The sequence below is a fragment of the Podarcis cretensis genome, assembly GCF_951804945.1.
Source record: "Podarcis cretensis genome assembly, chromosome: 6".
Classification (NCBI taxonomy): Eukaryota; Metazoa; Chordata; class Lepidosauria; order Squamata; family Lacertidae; genus Podarcis; species Podarcis cretensis.
Genome location: NC_137175.1, coordinates 63259636 through 63278349, shown reverse-complemented (window position 1 = coordinate 63278349; position 18714 = coordinate 63259636). Strand labels below are relative to the sequence as shown.

The window sequence follows — 18714 nt, the reverse complement described above, 5'->3', positions numbered from 1 at the left end:
TTCATTGCAATCCTCCAAGTCTGAAGGTGCAGAAGTGTTTATCTCACTAAAAATAATTTCCACATCACATTGGGTTATGTATTGCATCTATATGCTAACTGTTGCAGCAATCTGCATGTGTTCATAATCTCATTATTTTCATTTTTCAATAACTTGGTTCATTCTACAGCTCCAGAATTTTTTCTTTTTAAAAGTTCTTGGCTTTGCAGTTCAATTCCCACAATTTTTTATTTAAAAAAGAAAGAAAAGAAAGCAAGGAATCTGGAACATATGGCTTACTGTCCCTGTTGTCCCCACGTCCTACAGACGCCCCTGATTACTAATCCGGATACAGCTTTGCTTGATTCAGAAAAGCATCCTCATTCAACTTGTAGAATATAACTTGACTCCCCCTGGTGGCAGTCCTAGGTGCTTTTTGAACAGGCCTCTCTTTTCTCAGCAGTAATGCAGTCAGGGTGAGTAATCTATCCTAATGGCTTTCAAGAGAGTTGTGGTGTCACTGGTTCCCACCCACTCCCTGGGTGGTTTAAAGCTTCCTGTGGTGTTTGAGGTAGTGGAATTAGCTCTGCCTCTGTTGTTCCTGGGAAAAGGAAAGAGCAGCTCTCCTGAAGCAGCCTGCCAAGAAAGCCAACGTAGAGACCTTTGCTGTCCAAACATGGCACTAATTAATTTTACAAGGATATTCTTGGTTTATATTAAACATTACAAATAAAAGGGACTGAGGGGACACTGTGACATTTTAGGTAAGTTGTGCCATTTATGGTTTAGCAGGTCAAGATCCTGCATCTTGAACTGTTCTGGAAGGTATTTAGTACATTTTACATGCATTCACAGCCACAAAATCAGCCCTAACAGAGAGGGCAAAACAGAGCAAAAACAGTGCTTAGCAATCCTAGAAGCCTTTGCAAGTGCAATCCCAGGAGCCCTTGCACCAACCGTTGATGTCTGTGGAGAGTTGGTGTTTGAGCAAGAAGGTTTGGAGAGAGTGATTGTGCTGTTTGCAGGCTTTTTCAATGGTGTTCCCAATATACACACTTACACTTAAGTACACGGTGCTTTGGAACACAACCCCAACATAAAATGGCCATTGCCTGTAATGCATGTAGATTCTGGGGCATGTGTTGTCAGTGCCCAACTACAGATTCTGCTTAGAATCAGTCAATGGATTCTGCAGAAGCTAAATTTCCCAAACAACTGTCAAAGCCAGTGTCATATAGCATGCCATTAGCAATATCTGATCAAAGCAGCTATGACTGTTAAACACCAAGTGGAACTAGTGAAAGGCATCCCTAGCCTTTAATTCTAGGCATAGTAATGAAGCCAGACTCATTCTGCTATGTACCTCATTGATGAGTGGTGGTTTCCCACCTCACTGTAGGCCAATTTTGACAGGAGGGTGGGATTGCCCTCGTGGAAATCACATGACATCATTATGACATCAGATGACAAATTCAAAGGGGCTTGTTCCTTTGAAGGTATGCTGTCAGCACCAATCAGCAGAAAAAATATCTGTTTAGGTCTGTAGAATGAATCCAAGCCATGTCTGTAAACAGACATCCTTCCTCTCTGTTTACGGTTGCCTGCAAACAGTCTCTGACGGTGCACTGTCAGGCAAAGATTGTTGGTGCTTGCAAAGGCACAGGGCTTTGCAGGCATGGTAGATCAACACTGCTTTGTCCTGTCTTTACCCTCCTTACCACTGATGCTATATATAGTGCCAGGTATGGAGGAGTTGGGCATGGCTTAGCAAAGGCAGCCTTGTGAGCCAAATGAAGAGGGAGGCTGGGCTTAATAGGCCCTCTGGGCAAAAGGTTTCCCAACACTGGTCTGTGCAGCCTTAGGCTACAATTCTTCCCTGGAATTAAGTTCTATGGAATTCAGTGGGGCTTCTTAGTAGGTATTACAGAGCTGCACTGTTAATACACAGCACTATATATGTCTACTCTGAATTCACACTGAGCACAATTGGAATTGTTCCTAGGTAAGTGGGTAAAGGACTGCAGCGTGAATTTATTTTCAGACACACTAACTGGACACAGATATCCCTTAGAAAAGCATGATCTGCCATGCGCAGAATGCTGATTGACACAGCCACTTTTTTACGTAGTAAAGTTGCTTTAACTTTACCATTTCACTCATTTGGTATGCTGAAATCCTCCTGTGTATATTTCAACATGTGCCCAGTTCCTGCCTCATTATGTGCCAGTTTAGACTTTGAAACATTTGGGAGCAACCCAACCTTGGATGCTATCAAAAGGTTGCATAAGGCCTGTTCAACACTAGAGACCCTGTGAACTATGCTCCCACATACTAAATTATAAGATTCATTTGAAGTCAGAGAGAAAACTTGTCTTAGATTTCAACAGTTCATAATTTGTTTTCGGGATGGTGGGAGATCTTTGCAAGCATAATACCAAAATCTGTGGATTGGCTAGAGGAAAACCATTTCTTTTTAAAAATGTAAAGTTATCTCTACTGCATATTCAGAAATGTGCATGTTTACTCAGATGTATGTTCAATGTAGCTTGAACAGAAATTGCTTCAACACACATTACAAAAAGAAGAAGACTAGGACTCTGTGTGACCTAATTTCTTACTCATCCTTCGCCACTTGGCATTGCTATGACATAAGCAGAGGCACTGCTATTGCTCAGTCTTCTGGAAACACGCCATGTTCCCTTAAGGTCCCCTGGGTATACTTCCAAAATCTGGACAAACCAGCCTTTATATTTAGCTGAAGCCAATCCTAATGCCTGCCCATTTGTGCCCTCCCTTCTTCAAACAGATCTGTATATACACTTCTCCGTGTTCTGAAAACTAATGTTTAAATGTTTAAAATTAGTGCTGTGTTGTACTACTAATCCCTTTTCGTCTAAAATATTACTCTTTCCTTTCTAAAAACTTTATTCTAGAGCAAGAGTGGGGAACACCCCCTCTCAAAAAACAACAAAAAAACAACAACAACAACAACACAAAAAACCACACCTGTGTAAGGCTGCATTCTCTCAGGGGCAATCTGCCAGGGTTGGACAAAGCCAGTGTTAGAAGCAGGTGGGGCAGCTTTTCCCTACTTTTCACCTACTTTCATCCACCTTCACCCCTCCTTAGTGCTCACATTAAATTAAACCAAAGGTGACATGAAAGCAGACTGCAGTTTGCTGACCCTGTTCTAAAGCTCTAATTCTGAAGGACCTCTACGGTTAAGGAATAACAAGTTTGCTGTAAGATCATTATACATCTGAGGGGGTGATTGAAATTTAAAGGACAGCACCCCACTTTTATGCTGTGGCTTCTTAATAAAATGCTATTGCTTTTGAGTGAGGGAGAAAAAAAGGGGAGGAAGTGAAGTAGCAGAAAGAGAGGAACAGGTGGCCTGCCCAGTTTTCTTTTCTTCTGTGCCCACCACCTATTCAAGCTCTGCCCATCCCTGGTGTACAGCACCCAAATGAATACTGGCAAAGGAATGCAGTTGTTGGCATAGAAAGGGATTGCCACACCTATTGGATCTTCTACAGAAGGGGTGGAGCATCTCCGGCCCATGGACTCATCTTGGCCTGCCATAGGATCAAAGTTGGTCTCCAAGCCTGCTTCGCCCAAATCACAGCTACCTGTCCATCAGCTGACATCTGGCAGGGTTCAGCCATGCAGGACTCTGTTTTGCCAGCATGGATTGAATTCTCTGCTCATCAGACATGTAAGCACCACTGACTTAAATGGAACATACTCCCATGTAAGTAGCATACAACTGCAGCCAAAAAACTATTCATTTTGGTTTAAAATTTCCAAGTGCTAAGCAAACAATAAAGTTCAGCAGAACTAGGAAGCATACCTCCAAAGCTAACAAGGCAATTCACATTGGTTAAGATCTCTTTGATTAGTCCACCGAGGACAGACTAACCATTTTGGGAAGGTGCATGCATGAAGAGTGGCATATAAATGCCTAAAATAAAAACAACACACACAACATAAGAATATCCATCTGGATCAGGCCAATGCCCTCTCTTGTCTAACACCCTGTTCTCACAGTGGCCAACTGGATGCCTACGGACAGCCAGCAAGCAGGACCTGAGTGCAGCAGCACACTCCCCACTTGTGATTCCCAGCAAATGGTATTTAGAGATATACTGCCTCTGACTGTGAAGGTAGAATGTAGCCATTGTGGCAAGCAGCCATTGATAGGCTTGCTACCAAATATTCTGTCAACAGTGAGTTTCTTGCTGAACACACCTGTAGAATCCATGCGCTTCCAAGCCCGTACTTGTGACTTTCAAACTTTGGACTTAAAACATCCTAGGGGAGGGAGCAGCTAACCCCAAGTTGGGTGGGGACTGATCCAACCCCTCCAGTTTGTCTGCCCCTGCTGCCTGCTTCCAGCAATTTTGGCAGTAGTGGCAAGGGGAGTGGGGATGATGTAGATACAACATTGAGGTTGTAGATACAACACTGGAGCTCAGAACAACTATTATTATTATTATTTGTTAGCCACCATATCTTGCCCATGGCAACTGTCCACCGATACATTAATACCAAGAGGAAAAAGAAATACATTAAAAACATCCCACCCACTTCTAAATGGCCACAAAAAAAGCCAAAGGCCTTTCCCAGTCAGCAAATCGTTCATTTGATGAGCAGAGTAGAGGCAGTAACCCTGGATCAGCTGAGGAGGAGGGGTTGTGTGCCTGTCTGACTACCCACTTTTGACCACACCCATCACTGGCACGAAGCCCCTGAAGGACTAACCAAGGGTTAAAGTGGTCCTCAGACCAAGAAATGGTAAGCACTCCTATTCTAAGGGCAGCACCTTAAAAAACATAGTACAAACTCAAATTTTGAGCCCAATCATTTTAAACCTTTGAAAATTTCAACAATTAGACCATTAAGACTATAAATAATGCAAGTACAGTAGGTATGTAAAGGGAGACAAGAGCAAATGGAGCACAAATGATAAGAGACTGAGCTACAAAACAGTAAATCTCCAGTTCAAATCCCGCTTCTGTAATGAACTCCTTAGGTGGTCTTAGACATGCTACTCTCCCTCAGGCTCAACATTTACAAAAGGGGGGTAATAGGGCTGACTTACTTTAGAGGGTTGTTGTATTGCAACTAGATAACGTATGTGAAACATTTTGAAAGTGCCAAACAAATGTTATTATGTATTCTAGATTAGTTACAGGCATAGCTACACTTTGACTACTAAGTGAAATCACCATAGACTAGAAATGCAAACCCATTACTTTGCAAGTGACACAACCCAGGAGCCATGCATAGTGTCCCATCAAGAGTTCATTTAACGCAGCACTACTGATTTCCTATCTGGGACTGGGAAACCACAAGGATTGTCAGGGTCTGTGAGGCTGCAATGCATGGCTGGTGAACTTTGCACAGGTTGCTAGGTCTCAGGTTGTGCAGGCTTAAGAAGCCCAGTCTTACAAGTTTTATCCTTCTCCCTTGGAAAGTTTACCTTTAAATAGTATTGGGCAATCTATTTACTTTCAAAGGGACAGAAAAACCTACTGATTTATTGCTCATGCCTCATTAGCATTTGTTTGAAATATGTACCTGAAGGATAGTTTCTTTCAATTTATGCTAATCATCATTGTAGTTCCTGGCTGGCGAGAGGCCATTTTCGCTGCTAGGGAAGCGAGTCCTTTTTAGAACCATGCCAAGAGGCCTAGCAATGCACTTGACATTAAAGCTGCCTTCGGGAGAGGGGGCAGGGGTGGAAATCAAGAGTTTTAAAAAATATAAGAAGTGGACTTTTAACTGTCATGAGGTACATAACCACAAGCTTTTGTACAATCAAGGTCTTTGCAAAAGGTCACGCTTGTGCAAACATATTAAGAGGTAACTTAGGTCCATTTGCAAAGTTCCAAAAATCCTACTTTATTTTGAATTTAGTGTCACCTTTCCAGTGATTTGTTACGAGCTGCACGTACTCCTGCAGCAAAGCAAGAGAAACCATATCTCTAATGCCTGAAAGGTTAAGCTAAATGTCAGAGATTGCCGAGCCTTTTGCAGTAGGCAAGAGGAGTGCCATCACAAACACCCCCCTCTAATGGCAACGGATGTGTGTGTAAAAATAATTAACTTACCTAAGCAGTACCTCAATCCCAACTTGCTCTAACTTTACTGGTGTTTCGTTCTCTGTTAGCAGTCGCTACAGTCACAAGAAACATTTTCATAAAGGGCACTCTGAACATATTTTTGCCTAGAGCACATCACTTGTGGTTGTCATTAAGGCAACACAAAACAGAAGAGAATGATAAAAAAACTCTGTAGGCAGGATAATTTTTTCCTTTGAATTTGATACTAGAAATTTGTATTTGTTTTGGGATTTAAGCTTCAGGTGTGAAATTAGTTTTCCCTTCCTACCAACTTAGACAAGGATTTTAAATTCTCCCATGGCTATTTCTCTTGCTTATGACAATGCAATGGCAGTTCCATTCACCAGCAAATCCTGACAACACTCCACTCAAAATAATGGGGAGGGGACGCATAAAAGGAAGATTAGGAAAAATGAAACTTTATAATGATGCATACAGCCACTAGCCTAGTGCACAGAGCCCATCAGAGCGCACAGAACACAACCCAAAGCCTGATTAGCAGGCCCAAAGATGACCAGGAAGCAAGGAGCATGGTTTGTGGTGGCAATGCCTGATCATTTCGTTTTCCCTCGGGCAACGAGTTGTCCTGCGCGCCCAGCTTCATTTCACACGCCTGTGTTGCAGGACAGCCGCGGGGCCCGAGAACGCACGAAGCGAGGGCAGAGGAAGCCCCGAGCTGCGCGCCGAGAGGGAACCTCCGAAGCTGGCCAGTTCCCCCAGCGCGCTTGCCAGGGCGCCTAGAGAGCGAGACCCCCGCGCCTCCGGCCCCCCTTACCCCGTTGGCGGCGGCGATGCGGATGATGAGCTGGATCGCCTCCTTCATGTAGAACCTGCCGTCTCCGCCGACCACCAAGGTGGCCCCCTGCCTCTCGGCGGGGTCGGTGGTGGAGATAATGCTCTGGATGAAATTCTCGGCGTAGTTGGCATTGCCCTGGAACACCTTGACGCGCTTGCGGAGGCCGCTGGTGCCGGGCTTCTGGTCGGGGTAGGCTTTGGTTTTGACGGTCACGATCTTCACCATGGTGCCGAGGGCTGGAGCTGGATCGGGGGAGCTGGGCTGGCCGCAGGGTGACTCTGCCTTCGCCTCTCTCCGCCTCTAGTAGCAGCGGCGGGGCTGGACTTCTGCAGTCACCTCTCACACCGAGCAGCCAGCTCCGCCCTCTTAAAGCCGCAGGCGCCGGAGATGAGACTCCCCTTCCGGATCGCCCGCCTGCAGCCCCATTCGGCGCTTCCCCTTCCCGGCTGGGTGCTGCGCCGACGAAGCCCGAGCCTGTGCTCACTGATTTCATACTGAAGCAGGTAGGGATGTATAAGACGGCAGCAGCCCATAGCCGACAGCGGGAGTACGCACAGATTCGAGACATATTTCATTCATGACTATTTCACTTTGTTCAAACAAAATAAAAAAAACCCTTCCAGCAGCACCTTAGAGACCAACTATGTTTGTTACTGGTATGAGCTTTCGTGCATGCACACTTCTTCAGATACCAAAGGATAAATGGACATAAATCTGATATCAGGACATAAAATGGACATAAATCATATCAGGAATCGCAAGACAGAGAAACCAGTAGGAGAAGACTTCAATCTCCCAGGACATTCTATACAAGATCTCAAAGTAGCTGTCTTATTACAAAAGAATTTCAGAAATAGACTGGAAAGAGACGTTGCTGAATTGCAACTTATTACCAAACTTAAAACCATGGAGAGACCTGGTCTGAATAGAGACATTGGATTCTTATCTCATTATACATGATAAAGCTATTTTTAGCCATCTCACCCATTGCTTTTTCCTGTAAGACCAATTGCAGTGGTTAACAGTCAACAGGTTTAGCACACCTATCAGCCAATCACCCATTCCCACCACCCTTCTGAGTAATACCCCTCCCCATCCTCTCACTATATATAAGGGTCTGGTGACTTTTGTTTCAGTGTATCTGAAGAAGTGTGCATGCACGCGAAAGCTCATACCAATAACAAACTTAGTTGGTCTCTAAGGTGCTACTGGAAGGATTTTTTAAATTTTATCATAGACAAAGTCCAAGCTTTTATTTGTCCATCACCTTGCTCTTTGGGGGGCAAAATGGGGTCTTTGAGCTGTACATCAGCACTGCTAACAAATATATAATCATCAACTAGTTCTCTTGCATATGGGTTACCAATCCACCTTCTGCTAGTGATTTTATTTGCTCACCTCCTTTAAAAGAATCATATCTGAAGTATGGTATAATCCCTTCATTCCAGTTTTAACTGTATCAAAGCATGGTTAAGTGTAACAATCCTATATTACTTCCTTGCTTATCTGTTACCACCTCCCTCATCCCCCATGGTTTGCTGAATTTAAGATAGTAAGCTCCTCGGAAAGGGGCCAGCCCCCTTATACATTGAAAAACACCATGTATACACATACAATGTTAATCTATTTTATTCAATTAGGCCACAATTTTCAGAGAAGGGAAGATGGCTGGGGGGGGGGGGGTTAGGTCAATAATAAAGTCAAATGGTTAAAAACAAGGGATTGTAGCCAATGCTAATTTTACTCAGAGTAGACACATTGATATTAATAAGCACAACTTAGGTCCAGGAGTTCCCATGGGTCTACTCTGATTGGACCTTAGTTCGATACAACCCATTTTGATTTTTTTTAAAAGCTCAACAGATCAAAGCATTCTAAAATAAGCATTATGTGCCACACAAATTGCTTTTGGAGTTTATAGCTCTGGGTTACTGTACACTGATGAGTTCTGAAGTGGAGCTTCTCAAACTGGTTACACTGAGCAATGTTTCCTGAAGTTGCAGTATCTTGGATACAGTTTTTTTCTGGATTAAAATCAGAAGCAAACTTCACTCCACTTTTTAAAAAGTGATTTCTTCATAATGGAACAATGAGCAGTCAGGTAGAAGATTAAATACTGCATATGCCCCAGTTATTTAAAGTATTTTTACCCCACTTATCAGTGGCAAAAAGGCGCCCAGAATGTAATATAAATATAGATATAAATATAAATATAAATAATAAGACAATCCTTGTCCCTCAGGAATAAAATAAAAAATGCACAATATAAATGGAAAAAGAATTGGGATGGAAGAGGGGAAATAAGCCATTTTCATAATGGCTTCTATTGGTAATAGAACGCTGCACTAAACAGACTTTAGTCTGACCCTGCAGAGCCAAGTCATATGCTCTTATGATGATGCTCAATTGTGTGTAGTTTCTCCAGTTTTCTTAGTTTACGAAATGTAGCCACAGATGTAGCTTTCTGTGATGGAAGACTAAGTTGAGTGTGTGAGACAGGGGCTGCTTAACCCCTTCCCCCCAGATATTTCTCACAATCTTCTCGAGCTGTTTTACCTTGCAATGGGGGGGGGGGGGTTATGGTTAGACAAAAAGAAACATGTACCTGTATTTTTGCCCCTCTGGATGAGAGGGAAGAAAGGAGTTTTGTAAGGAACAATTTTAGTAGGGGTGACCCCTCTCCTTATTTGGCAGCTGACACTTTGGCAAATGCATTTTATAAAAGAAGAAACTCAGAGAATAAATACTTGGAATAATAATTTCCCCAAATGTGGGCGTTTTTAGACAATTGACACCTGGGAAAGGTGTTTAATAGTCCTTAGAAGTCTGTGTGTGTCTGCCTAAGCCCTTAGACATTACTTCATGCTCTCACATATGAAACATCTGGTTTGTGCAAAGTGAATGACTGCTTTAATCTAGCTTCAAATAAGCAAGTATTAGAAGAAGAAAAAACTCCACTTACTGTTTGGATAAAGGTTAGAGTTGCCTCATCTGAAGTCATGTAGAGACCTCTTGCAGGTTCTGCATGATGCTGTAACCTGCGGAGTGTGGCATGAGGATGGAGTTTGGAATTATCTAGCAAAGCATTTATGCATATTGTCATAATTTTATAAAAGTCTTTTTTTAAAAAAAACAACTTAATACCATCACTGCTTAAAATTAAATAATTCAGCATCCTACAAACCAAAGTATAAGCATGGTTTTGCAAATCCTATTTGACTTTCATAAAGCTTTCTTTTACTTTAGAACAACAAAAAGCAGTTCTCATTATTTTGCTCTTAAAAATTAGCTTACCAGAGGCTGATGCTTTCAGCTACAGTACAGGGAGGCCCACACTGGCAAGCCCTCTGAAAACAATAATTCTGCCTTGTCTTTGGGTTATATAGAAACTACCAACAATTGTGCTAGATCATGTAGCCTTACTTTATGACAGAAGAGACGTACTTGTTTGGCTTTTTCAGTCCAATATAAAAAGGGAGATGGAAAAATCCATGGGTAGTTTGGTTAGATAATGGTCTGGTAACACCAAGGTCACAGGCTCGATTCCTATATGGGACAGCAGCATATTCCTGCATTGCAAGGGGTTGGGCTCGATGATCCTCAGGGTCCCTTCCAGCTCTACAGTTCTAAGATAGACACCGTGCATGGCAATATTTGGTAAATGGATGCCTTTATTCATGAGCAGCAAAAGGGATCAGTAGATGTTTGGTGATGGAAAAAATTGCATACACACAAAATCACACTATGCTTGCCCTGATGGAAGAATTGCCAAGATTCTTAAGGTATACTGGTACAAGGAAATTTAGGACTTTAAAAATCAGTACCTTGATTTATTATTTTTACTTATTTCTCTATACTTTAGAGGCCTTCCTTATACTTTAGAATACATGGTTCATTTATTATTCCTTGTTTAAACATGTTGTTTTAGCTTCTCTGTTTAAAAATTACTTTCCAAACATGAAGTTTTCATTAGTTCTACAGTTTCTTATATATATATATATAAATAAATATATATAAATATATATATATATACACACACAAACATATATATGAGAACAGTTTTAGATAGACTTAAGCAGGCAGTTTCTGCACTCGACCAAGCATGGTTTAAATTTCATAACTGACATTTACTTGCCTAGTATCCTGTTACGGCATAAGAAGCCAGTCTACAAGAGTGGCTGTGATATAAATATAGCTTTTCAAGACTTCTTGCACTTTCTTAGACAAGGTCATATAAATCTGATCTCTTATTTAAATTATAAGCCTGTTTTTAGTAGGCAGTTGTAACATTTCCTCATAGGCGTTTTGAAACTTTTTCAATTCTCCCTTTTGAAATGTGAAAACCAGAACTGTACACAGTACTCCAAGTGCAGTTGCGCCAAAGATATGTATTGACTCGGTTTTTCTCAATTCTTTATCTAATTAACCCTGACATGGTAATCATTTTTTCCATAGGTGTCATACATTGTGCTGCCATTTTATTGAACTATCCACCACTGCTCCTAGCCAGTAACTGCCAGTTCAAAACTTGAAAACATATACATCAAATTAGGATTTTTTTACCCCAATGTACATCACTTTATACTTGCTTACATTCACTCACATTGGCTATTTTGATGCTCTTTCATCCAGTTTGGAAGGCTGCTTCTGGAGCTCCTTTCTGTTCTTACTGTCATAAACAATTTGGGATCGTCAGCAAACTTTGCTACCTTATTGCTCATTCCTAACTCTTGGCCAAGTTTAAAAACAGCAATCCAAATAATGATCCTATTCTTATATCCCTTCTTTGTAAGAACTCTCCATTTATTCCTACTCTCTGCTTCCTGTTCTGTAGACACTTACTGGTTCCTAACAGGACCTGTCATTTCCCCTAACTGCTTATGAGTCTTTAATGGACATTGATGCACCAGATAAGCTCAGTATAAACTTAATATTGGATTTGTCTTCCCCATAGCAATGGTCACAACTTTGGCGGAGAAGCCATTGCATGAAATTCTTTAAGTTTAGCATCAGGCGGGGGGTGCAGTGGTGCATCAACGCCACCACAGAACAGTGCAATAAGAGGGTACCCCTTAGAGTCTAGTTGGAAGTCTCTGTCCAAAAGCCTAGGTGTATGGCAGATGGGCCACAGAGCTTTCTTCAGTGGCTTGGGAGGGTCATCCGTGTAAACCTGTGTCTTGGGGAGGACTCATTAATCCTAGTCTTGACTCTATCATGTGCCTGCCCTCCACCAGCCCTCCAATGCCTAAGCCAAATCCAGCCTACACCGGGAATCAATAAAGTTGTGGCCTAATTTTAAATTCCAGAACATTGCCCTGTCCAGTTTGTTCAGGGCCACTGCATCAACTGAAATGCCCTCTGTGCACCAGATAAGCTCAATATAAACTTAATATGCCCATTATCTTAGTCGCACTGTTTTCTTCCATCAGAGTCGATGGACAATATGGCGAAGAAGAAAAGACCCTGTATCCACAGGGTGGACATGGTCTTTGAATCCTCTTTGAAATGTCCTCTGTGCACCAGATAAGCTCAATATAAACTTAAAATTGGATTGTGGTATAAGCTGACAGCCCTTGCTTGAATCAGTATCTGAGCAAGCAAACAGCAGAGCAGTGGGAGCTGAAAGTGTTGGCAGCAGGGGTGCCAACTTGAATAACATATGGGGGGGGGCAGGTAAGCCCTGCCCTGCATAATAGAACACATGACGCAGTACACACACACCATTATTATTTCCCCTGCATCTGATGTCAAGTGGATGCAGCTTGGCAGAAATAGTCTTATGGGCTAAATTGGGGCTGAGGAGCCTAATTAGATCTGCAGCTGGAAATTCCTCACCCCTGGCAAAATGACTTGCTAGTGATAGGGGTAGCAATGTGTAAACTTCCTGTTGGTTATTAGGAGGTTATTGGTTTGTTTTAGTTTTATTATATATTTTGTATTCTCATTTTCTGTTGTGAACCATCCTGGGATCTTTGAATGAAGGGTGGGATACTACACACACACCCCATACAATATCTACTGGATATGCTCAGTGTGTTATCATCTCAAAGATCTCTAAAAGGTTAGTTAGACAAGACTTACCCCTTGCAGAACCCATGCTGTTTCTCCTTCAGCAAGACTTATTCTTCCATATGCTTGGCAATCCTAGCTATAACAATGCTTTCCACCAGTTTTCCCATGACAGACATTAATTTCTCTCATGGATGGATGCCCTATGGATCAGCTGATTTGGCAGTTTGTATTTCATCAATAAAGTCTAGAATTTCATCTCTTGTCACCACTGTTTATTTCAGTTCCCAAGATTCCATTCCTTATAAAGTTAGCTAAAGCACAGGGATCTCTTACATCGTTTGCATTCAAGATTGAATTCTTTGTATCTATGCAATCTCCTTTTCCTCCTTTAGCATGTCTTTGACTCCTTTGTCATCCAACAGTTGAACCGCCTCTCTAGCTGCTATCCTCCTTTAATGTATTCAATAATATTTATTGTTGATCTTTTTAAAAAATATATTTTTATTAAACAATTTCAACATAACAAATTATCAGTCCAAATAGTCAATTACATTATTTCCCCCTTTTTTCCTCCCCATCCCTCCCACTCCCCCCCACCAAGGACTTCCATCAGCTCCCCTCTGATTTCTTTGCACATATTGCTCTCTGCATGTTATAAAATTGTACATATCCTTGCCTTATCTATCATGTGTTCAACTAATAAATTTGTGGATGTTTATTCAAAACCTGCCAAGGAGTCCAGATCATTTTGTTGTCTTTTTAGGTAATTTGTAAAATTATTTATTGTTGATCTTAATGCTTTAATGATGTGCTCCTTGAATTATTAATTTGCATCTTGGATTGTCTGCCTGATACTTTTTTCCTCTGTGTGTGTGTGTGGCAAAGTTTGCATTCCTGCATTCCTATATTACTCTTGGGCCCAGTATTGCCACCCACAGGAATTCCATGAAGGAGTCTGCCCTATGGGGATTTCTAGTTTGCTTGACTCAAAATCACTGAGGTACAGAGCAACACCACCTCCAGTGTGCCCTTCCCTATCCACTGTATAGTGTTCGTATCTCATACCATGCCTACCACATTTCCATTGTGCTCTCTGTATTCCTTGCTCTCTTTTAAAACCAAGCACTCCAGTCCACCCATCTTTATTCTAGCCAATCTCTAGCATGAGCATATAAACACCTATGCCAGCTCTCTTTTTCCAAATGCCTCTGGCACATGCCTTTCACCTTATGGCATTTGGTATCATCCTCTCACATTTGGACAATCAAACATTTTCACACACATCTCTTAGGGATGTTTTATCCTGAGCCAATACTTCTCAGCTCCTGTTGGCTTTCCCCAATCAGTTCAAAAGCCACTTTGCTACTTCTTTAGTTTAAGCACCAACAGTCTGGTCCCACCCTGAATGGAAGTACTCTTTAGAATGGAGGGGAAGAACTGATAAAAGTGCACACAGCCTGGTTTATTACAGCTCAGGTGAGCAAGCTTATGCCAGTTTACAATTCTCATATCCCAATCCAATTTAGAGCAAGGAATAGAGCTTGGAAAAAGCAACTTCTCATATATATATATATTCCACATATTAAGACTGTCATAAAAATAGTCATGCTAAATATTGCTTATTGTTGTATTAATTCTCACCACCCAAAGCCAGAACAATTAAAATGTTTTCACATTGCTTCCAAAAGATGGCAAACTCAGGTTTTGGCTACTCTTCAAAAATTTAAGTTAATTTTTGTGGATGAGCCATTGCAAATATTGCTCTGTAAATTCATTCTATATACTCCTCACATACTTGCCATAATCAACTGGACCCTCTTGGTATATCTTAGACATTGTAATATGAGGGGTTAATATTTAAAATATGGATTTTAGCTATCAAGAGCTCTGTAGGCCAAGTCCATCACCTGCAGTAAGGATAGCACAGACAATGGATGCTACAGACAATGCACTGATTGTATTATTCACAAGGCTGAGAATGAGGTGGACCTGCAGGTGCAGTTTTTGCAGAGTCTTCATGACCAGTTGTACACAAACATGCAGCAATAGTACAGGTTTAAGATTATGAATGCATGATTGACCATTTCAGACCCAAATCCCAGATAAAAGGCCACAGCCAGCTTTGCAATCACAGAAAGCTGCAGTTTTGAAAGTGGAGCGAAGAAACTTTGATGTGAGGCATCATCTTCATATTGCACTCTGATGTTTGTCTTTATGCACAGAAATGTCTAGGAATATTAGAACGTGTTTTTTGGATCAGGCCACCTCTGTTAAGTCCCCTGCTTATGTATGAAACTGTACAGAAAGGCAAAGGTTGAAGATTTGTGATAGATTCTTGAAAAGATAACCACAATAATCCAAAATGAGGAACAGATTCTTGGTTTTAAAAATGATGAGATAAATCAAGCCATCCATGTATCAACGTGTAGTGCAAGATTGAATCTTTTCTACAAGGACCAAGAGAATGCCATTTCCTACCTATGATAGCTTAAGGCAAGATAGAATAAACACAGCTGTATATCCATTCTTCTTGCTCATTCTGTGGCATCACATGCTGACAGACCTGCATACAAAAAGCAGAAAAAGGAAATAACAATTTCAAGAGAAAAATGATTTGTATTGTGCAAGGACTATGGAAAGTGTCGATAGTTACCTAGGATATATTAACACACACACCCCATTTATTTTTCTTGATTTGAATGTTTATCCCACACTTCCCCTGTAACTAGTTATAGAATTACATCTATGTTTTGACTTTTGTAAATACGCTAGAGATTTACCTCTAGAATTCTACATAATTACCATATTTTTGAGGAAGCATTGGGAACTGCTGGGGGGAGAAGGAAATCAGCAAAAATCACCCCATCCCTCCACTAGTGACACTTCCAACTAGAGCAAAAGCACAAGGAAGACCAAGTGGATTCCACCCACTGAGGATTACTGGCCAAGCATCCTTTCCCTCCATTATTACACATTGAGAAAACCCTGATCTACTATTGTGAGAAAGCCTAGACTTTTGGTTAATGAAAAGCATGAGAAACATAACTGTTCTACAATATGTGACAAGCCATTCAAAATATACCTCTGCAGCTGCAATGTGTGAAATGGCGGGCTGTGCACTGCATGCTGCCTCAATGCTCATATGCATGTATTTAAGTGGATGTGCACTATGGGTAGTATGCATTCATTCCCACAAAGTGACTGAACTCTAGTGACTCCGTGAAGGGAGCGAAAGTCTGAAAAAATGAGTCTGGCAACTTGTGCTAGCAAAATTTCAAAAAGGGAACCCTCAAGGCAAAAACAGGGAGAATGCTTTATCAAGTATAGTTACCAAAAACTCAGTACTATACCTGGGAACTAGTGACAGCTGGGTCATATGTAATAGGGAAACAGAACAGAAAAAGGCACAGGCATGGACACTAGAGGCAGTTTCTCCATCAGATGTTCTTGTACCAAAACATCCACATTTAGAGAACAGTTTGGGGGTTTACTTTGGAGAGCTCTTCACTGGGGAAAACACTGAAAATTGTTATTGTGAGATCCATGTGTATAACTCTAGATCTAAGATGTGGTGAAAAGAAGTTTATCCTGTACTTGAAAGCATTGTGAAACTTGTAGAATAGGAAAACAAATCTATCAACAGCATGAAATAAATACTGTACACATTTGGCTATGATGATGGACACAAAATGTATTTTCAAAGTCTAGCCTATCACGTTGTCTAGACTTTCCTAAAAATTGACACTTTTTCTTTTCACGTGTTCAAGTCTGCAAGAAAATGTTTTTAAAGTACAGGACATAAATGGTTGTGTATAACGTTTTGTTTACAGCGTATTACTGCACAGCTTTAAACAGCATCAGTTTTGTCCCTGGTTTGTTTGTGGTATTGTTTTATTACATTTGCTGTTTTAAGCTGCCCTTTGGACCCTGACAGGTCAAAAGGCAGGTCAAAAGGCAGAATATACATATCTTAAATAAATAGATGCAATTACCATCATGGAGTTGGATGCTACTTCAATGGCAAAAGTGTTGAGTCCTCTGTTACTGACACAGTTTCTACTTTGCTCATTGTTGAGGTGAATTACTGTTTTGCTTTCAGACTGTTAAGAGAAAAGCAACTTTAGCATAAACACATTTAGAGCAGTATCAATCCACGGGATTAATATTAATGACACTACAAGAAAAAGCAAGACCATTAAGAAATTATCTAAATACTGTCCATTGAAAAGATCATAAACCTAGTATTAGCTATGGGAGTTCTGCTTTTAACTCAATCTATACAGGGCAGTGATTTTCAATCCCCTCGAGGCCCAGGACCCATCTTTAAATTCAACCAGCAATATCAGATCAACTTATTTTTGTTTTGCTTCTTAAAAATTGTGTGTGGCTTTTTATGTCCCTATCTCTAGCCTTCAAAAACCCAGTAAGAAAAATAAAATAGTGGTTTTGACAGTGGTTTGTTCCAGTTGTGTCATGGTCTATCACCAGCAGTTCAGTACTCCCAAAGGCTGGTTTGGGAGTAGACTGTCCAAGGAGATCATGAATGTTTGTGAATGTCATTATTGTGTCTATAGGCCAATAATTCTCAGGCTCCAGGGCTTATTAGTGGGCATCTGTCCACTAATAGGTGTTTTGAAGAGATAGAAACTCACTGCAACAACTTAAGAGGAAAGCAAAGTTGAACTTTAAATTAAAAGTTACTTGGTTCCTCAGTAGTGCCATGGCTGAAACAGAAATATCCAGGCATTAAACCATGTCATGCAGGGCAACCTGCATGGTGGTCATAATGGCCCTGAATAACCAACAAGCATTATTATTATTATTATTATTATCATCATCAATATTGTTTGTTACATTTATTTCCTACCTTCCCTTCAAGGAGCTGAGGACAGCATACATGGTTATCCCCCACTCCATTTTCTACACATGTTCTTCACATCAACAGATTTAAAATAAAAAATGGACCAGATTTATAGCCTAAGGTGGGATTGTTGGCAACTAAGTGGTTAAAGCTGTTGTATAGGGAAATATAGACAAGAGGAACTTTGTTATTAGGACTACTCAGGTTTAAATGGATTGCCATTTGGTATAGCATGTTTTAGTAAACAAAGTGCTTAGAAATATTTTATTATGGTAAGCATATTTTATCGTACACACAAGGTCCTTAAAGTTCATTTGCAAAGAACACTACAGAAAGTTTGGTCTATTTGCTTTTCTCTGTTACTGAGCTAATGTGATATTGATTAGCCTGGATAAATAATTAAGTATAGAGTACACTGAAGACTAGCTGTTTGCCATTTTCCTTTTTTATTTCTTAATATTTCATTGCTTATTTGGAATGGAATTTGTCGGCAATAAAATGTTTCACTAATATGGATACGGAATATATGAAAACTTGCAATAAGTTGAAATAAACCTAGTAAAGATAAATTGCAAAATATACTGTGGAAATGCCCAATATACCAACTTTTCTAGTTCCTGAATATATACACAGAAATCAGGAAGGAGAAATGAAGAGTGTTCATTAGGCCGATTCACGTGATCCATTTGATCCTTAAATTCAAACCGCTTCCCTTTCTTTGCTGTAAACCTAGTATAAATCTGGATATGGTGAACTGGTCATTAGGCAGGCTCCCCACCACCCAAGTCCAGGTTGACAGCATGGTGACAACAATCATCATAGGGGAAAGCCTATCACAGGTTTGCTGACAATCTAGGCTACAAGTGGGGAACTTACCCTGCATCCTACCCAACTTTGAGATGTAGCTGGGGTCAATCACCTGACAACATTAAGATGTCAGG

At 40.8% G+C, this 18714-nt stretch overlaps 3 protein-coding genes across 14 annotated transcripts in view; 1 reads left to right on the top strand and 2 right to left on the bottom strand.

The window, feature by feature from the left end:
• Window positions 1-7194, bottom strand: part of PGM1 (phosphoglucomutase 1) — a 36901-nt gene extending 29707 nt beyond the window's left edge. Inside the window, exon 1 of the mRNA XM_079982400.1 lies at window positions 6880-7194. Within this exon, the coding sequence (XP_079838526.1) occupies window positions 6880-7125 (246 nt within the window). The 5' untranslated portion in view covers window positions 7126-7194. The remainder of the gene's footprint in view (window positions 1-6879) is intronic.
• The window catches only part of ITGB3BP (integrin subunit beta 3 binding protein), an 81492-nt gene that overhangs the window by 3432 nt on the left and 59346 nt on the right, over window positions 1-18714 (top strand). Inside the window, exon 1 of one of the 3 annotated variants that reach the window (XM_079982402.1) lies at window positions 430-455. The exons of the other annotated variants lie outside the window; for them this stretch is intronic. Coding sequence (XP_079838528.1) covers window positions 445-455 — 11 coding nt within the window. The 5' untranslated portion in view covers window positions 430-444. Of the gene's footprint in view, window positions 1-429; window positions 456-18714 lie in introns of those variants that run through there. 3 annotated transcript variants of the gene reach the window in all.
• The window catches only part of EFCAB7 (EF-hand calcium binding domain 7), a 56111-nt gene that overhangs the window by 11622 nt on the left and 25775 nt on the right, over window positions 1-18714 (bottom strand). For 3 of the 10 annotated variants that reach the window (XR_013840357.1, XR_013840358.1, XR_013840362.1), the window contains 4 exons: window positions 16905-17012; window positions 15391-15475; window positions 12982-13362; window positions 9863-9938 (listed from right to left, as the gene is read on the bottom strand). Coding sequence is in view for 2 of the 10 variants with exons in the window: in XM_079982399.1 (XP_079838525.1) it covers window positions 15401-15475; window positions 16905-17012 (183 nt within the window). In the remaining 8 variants the exon portion in view is untranslated. The other 7 variants (XR_013840356.1, XR_013840359.1, XR_013840355.1 and 4 more) reach the window with 7 other exon arrangements.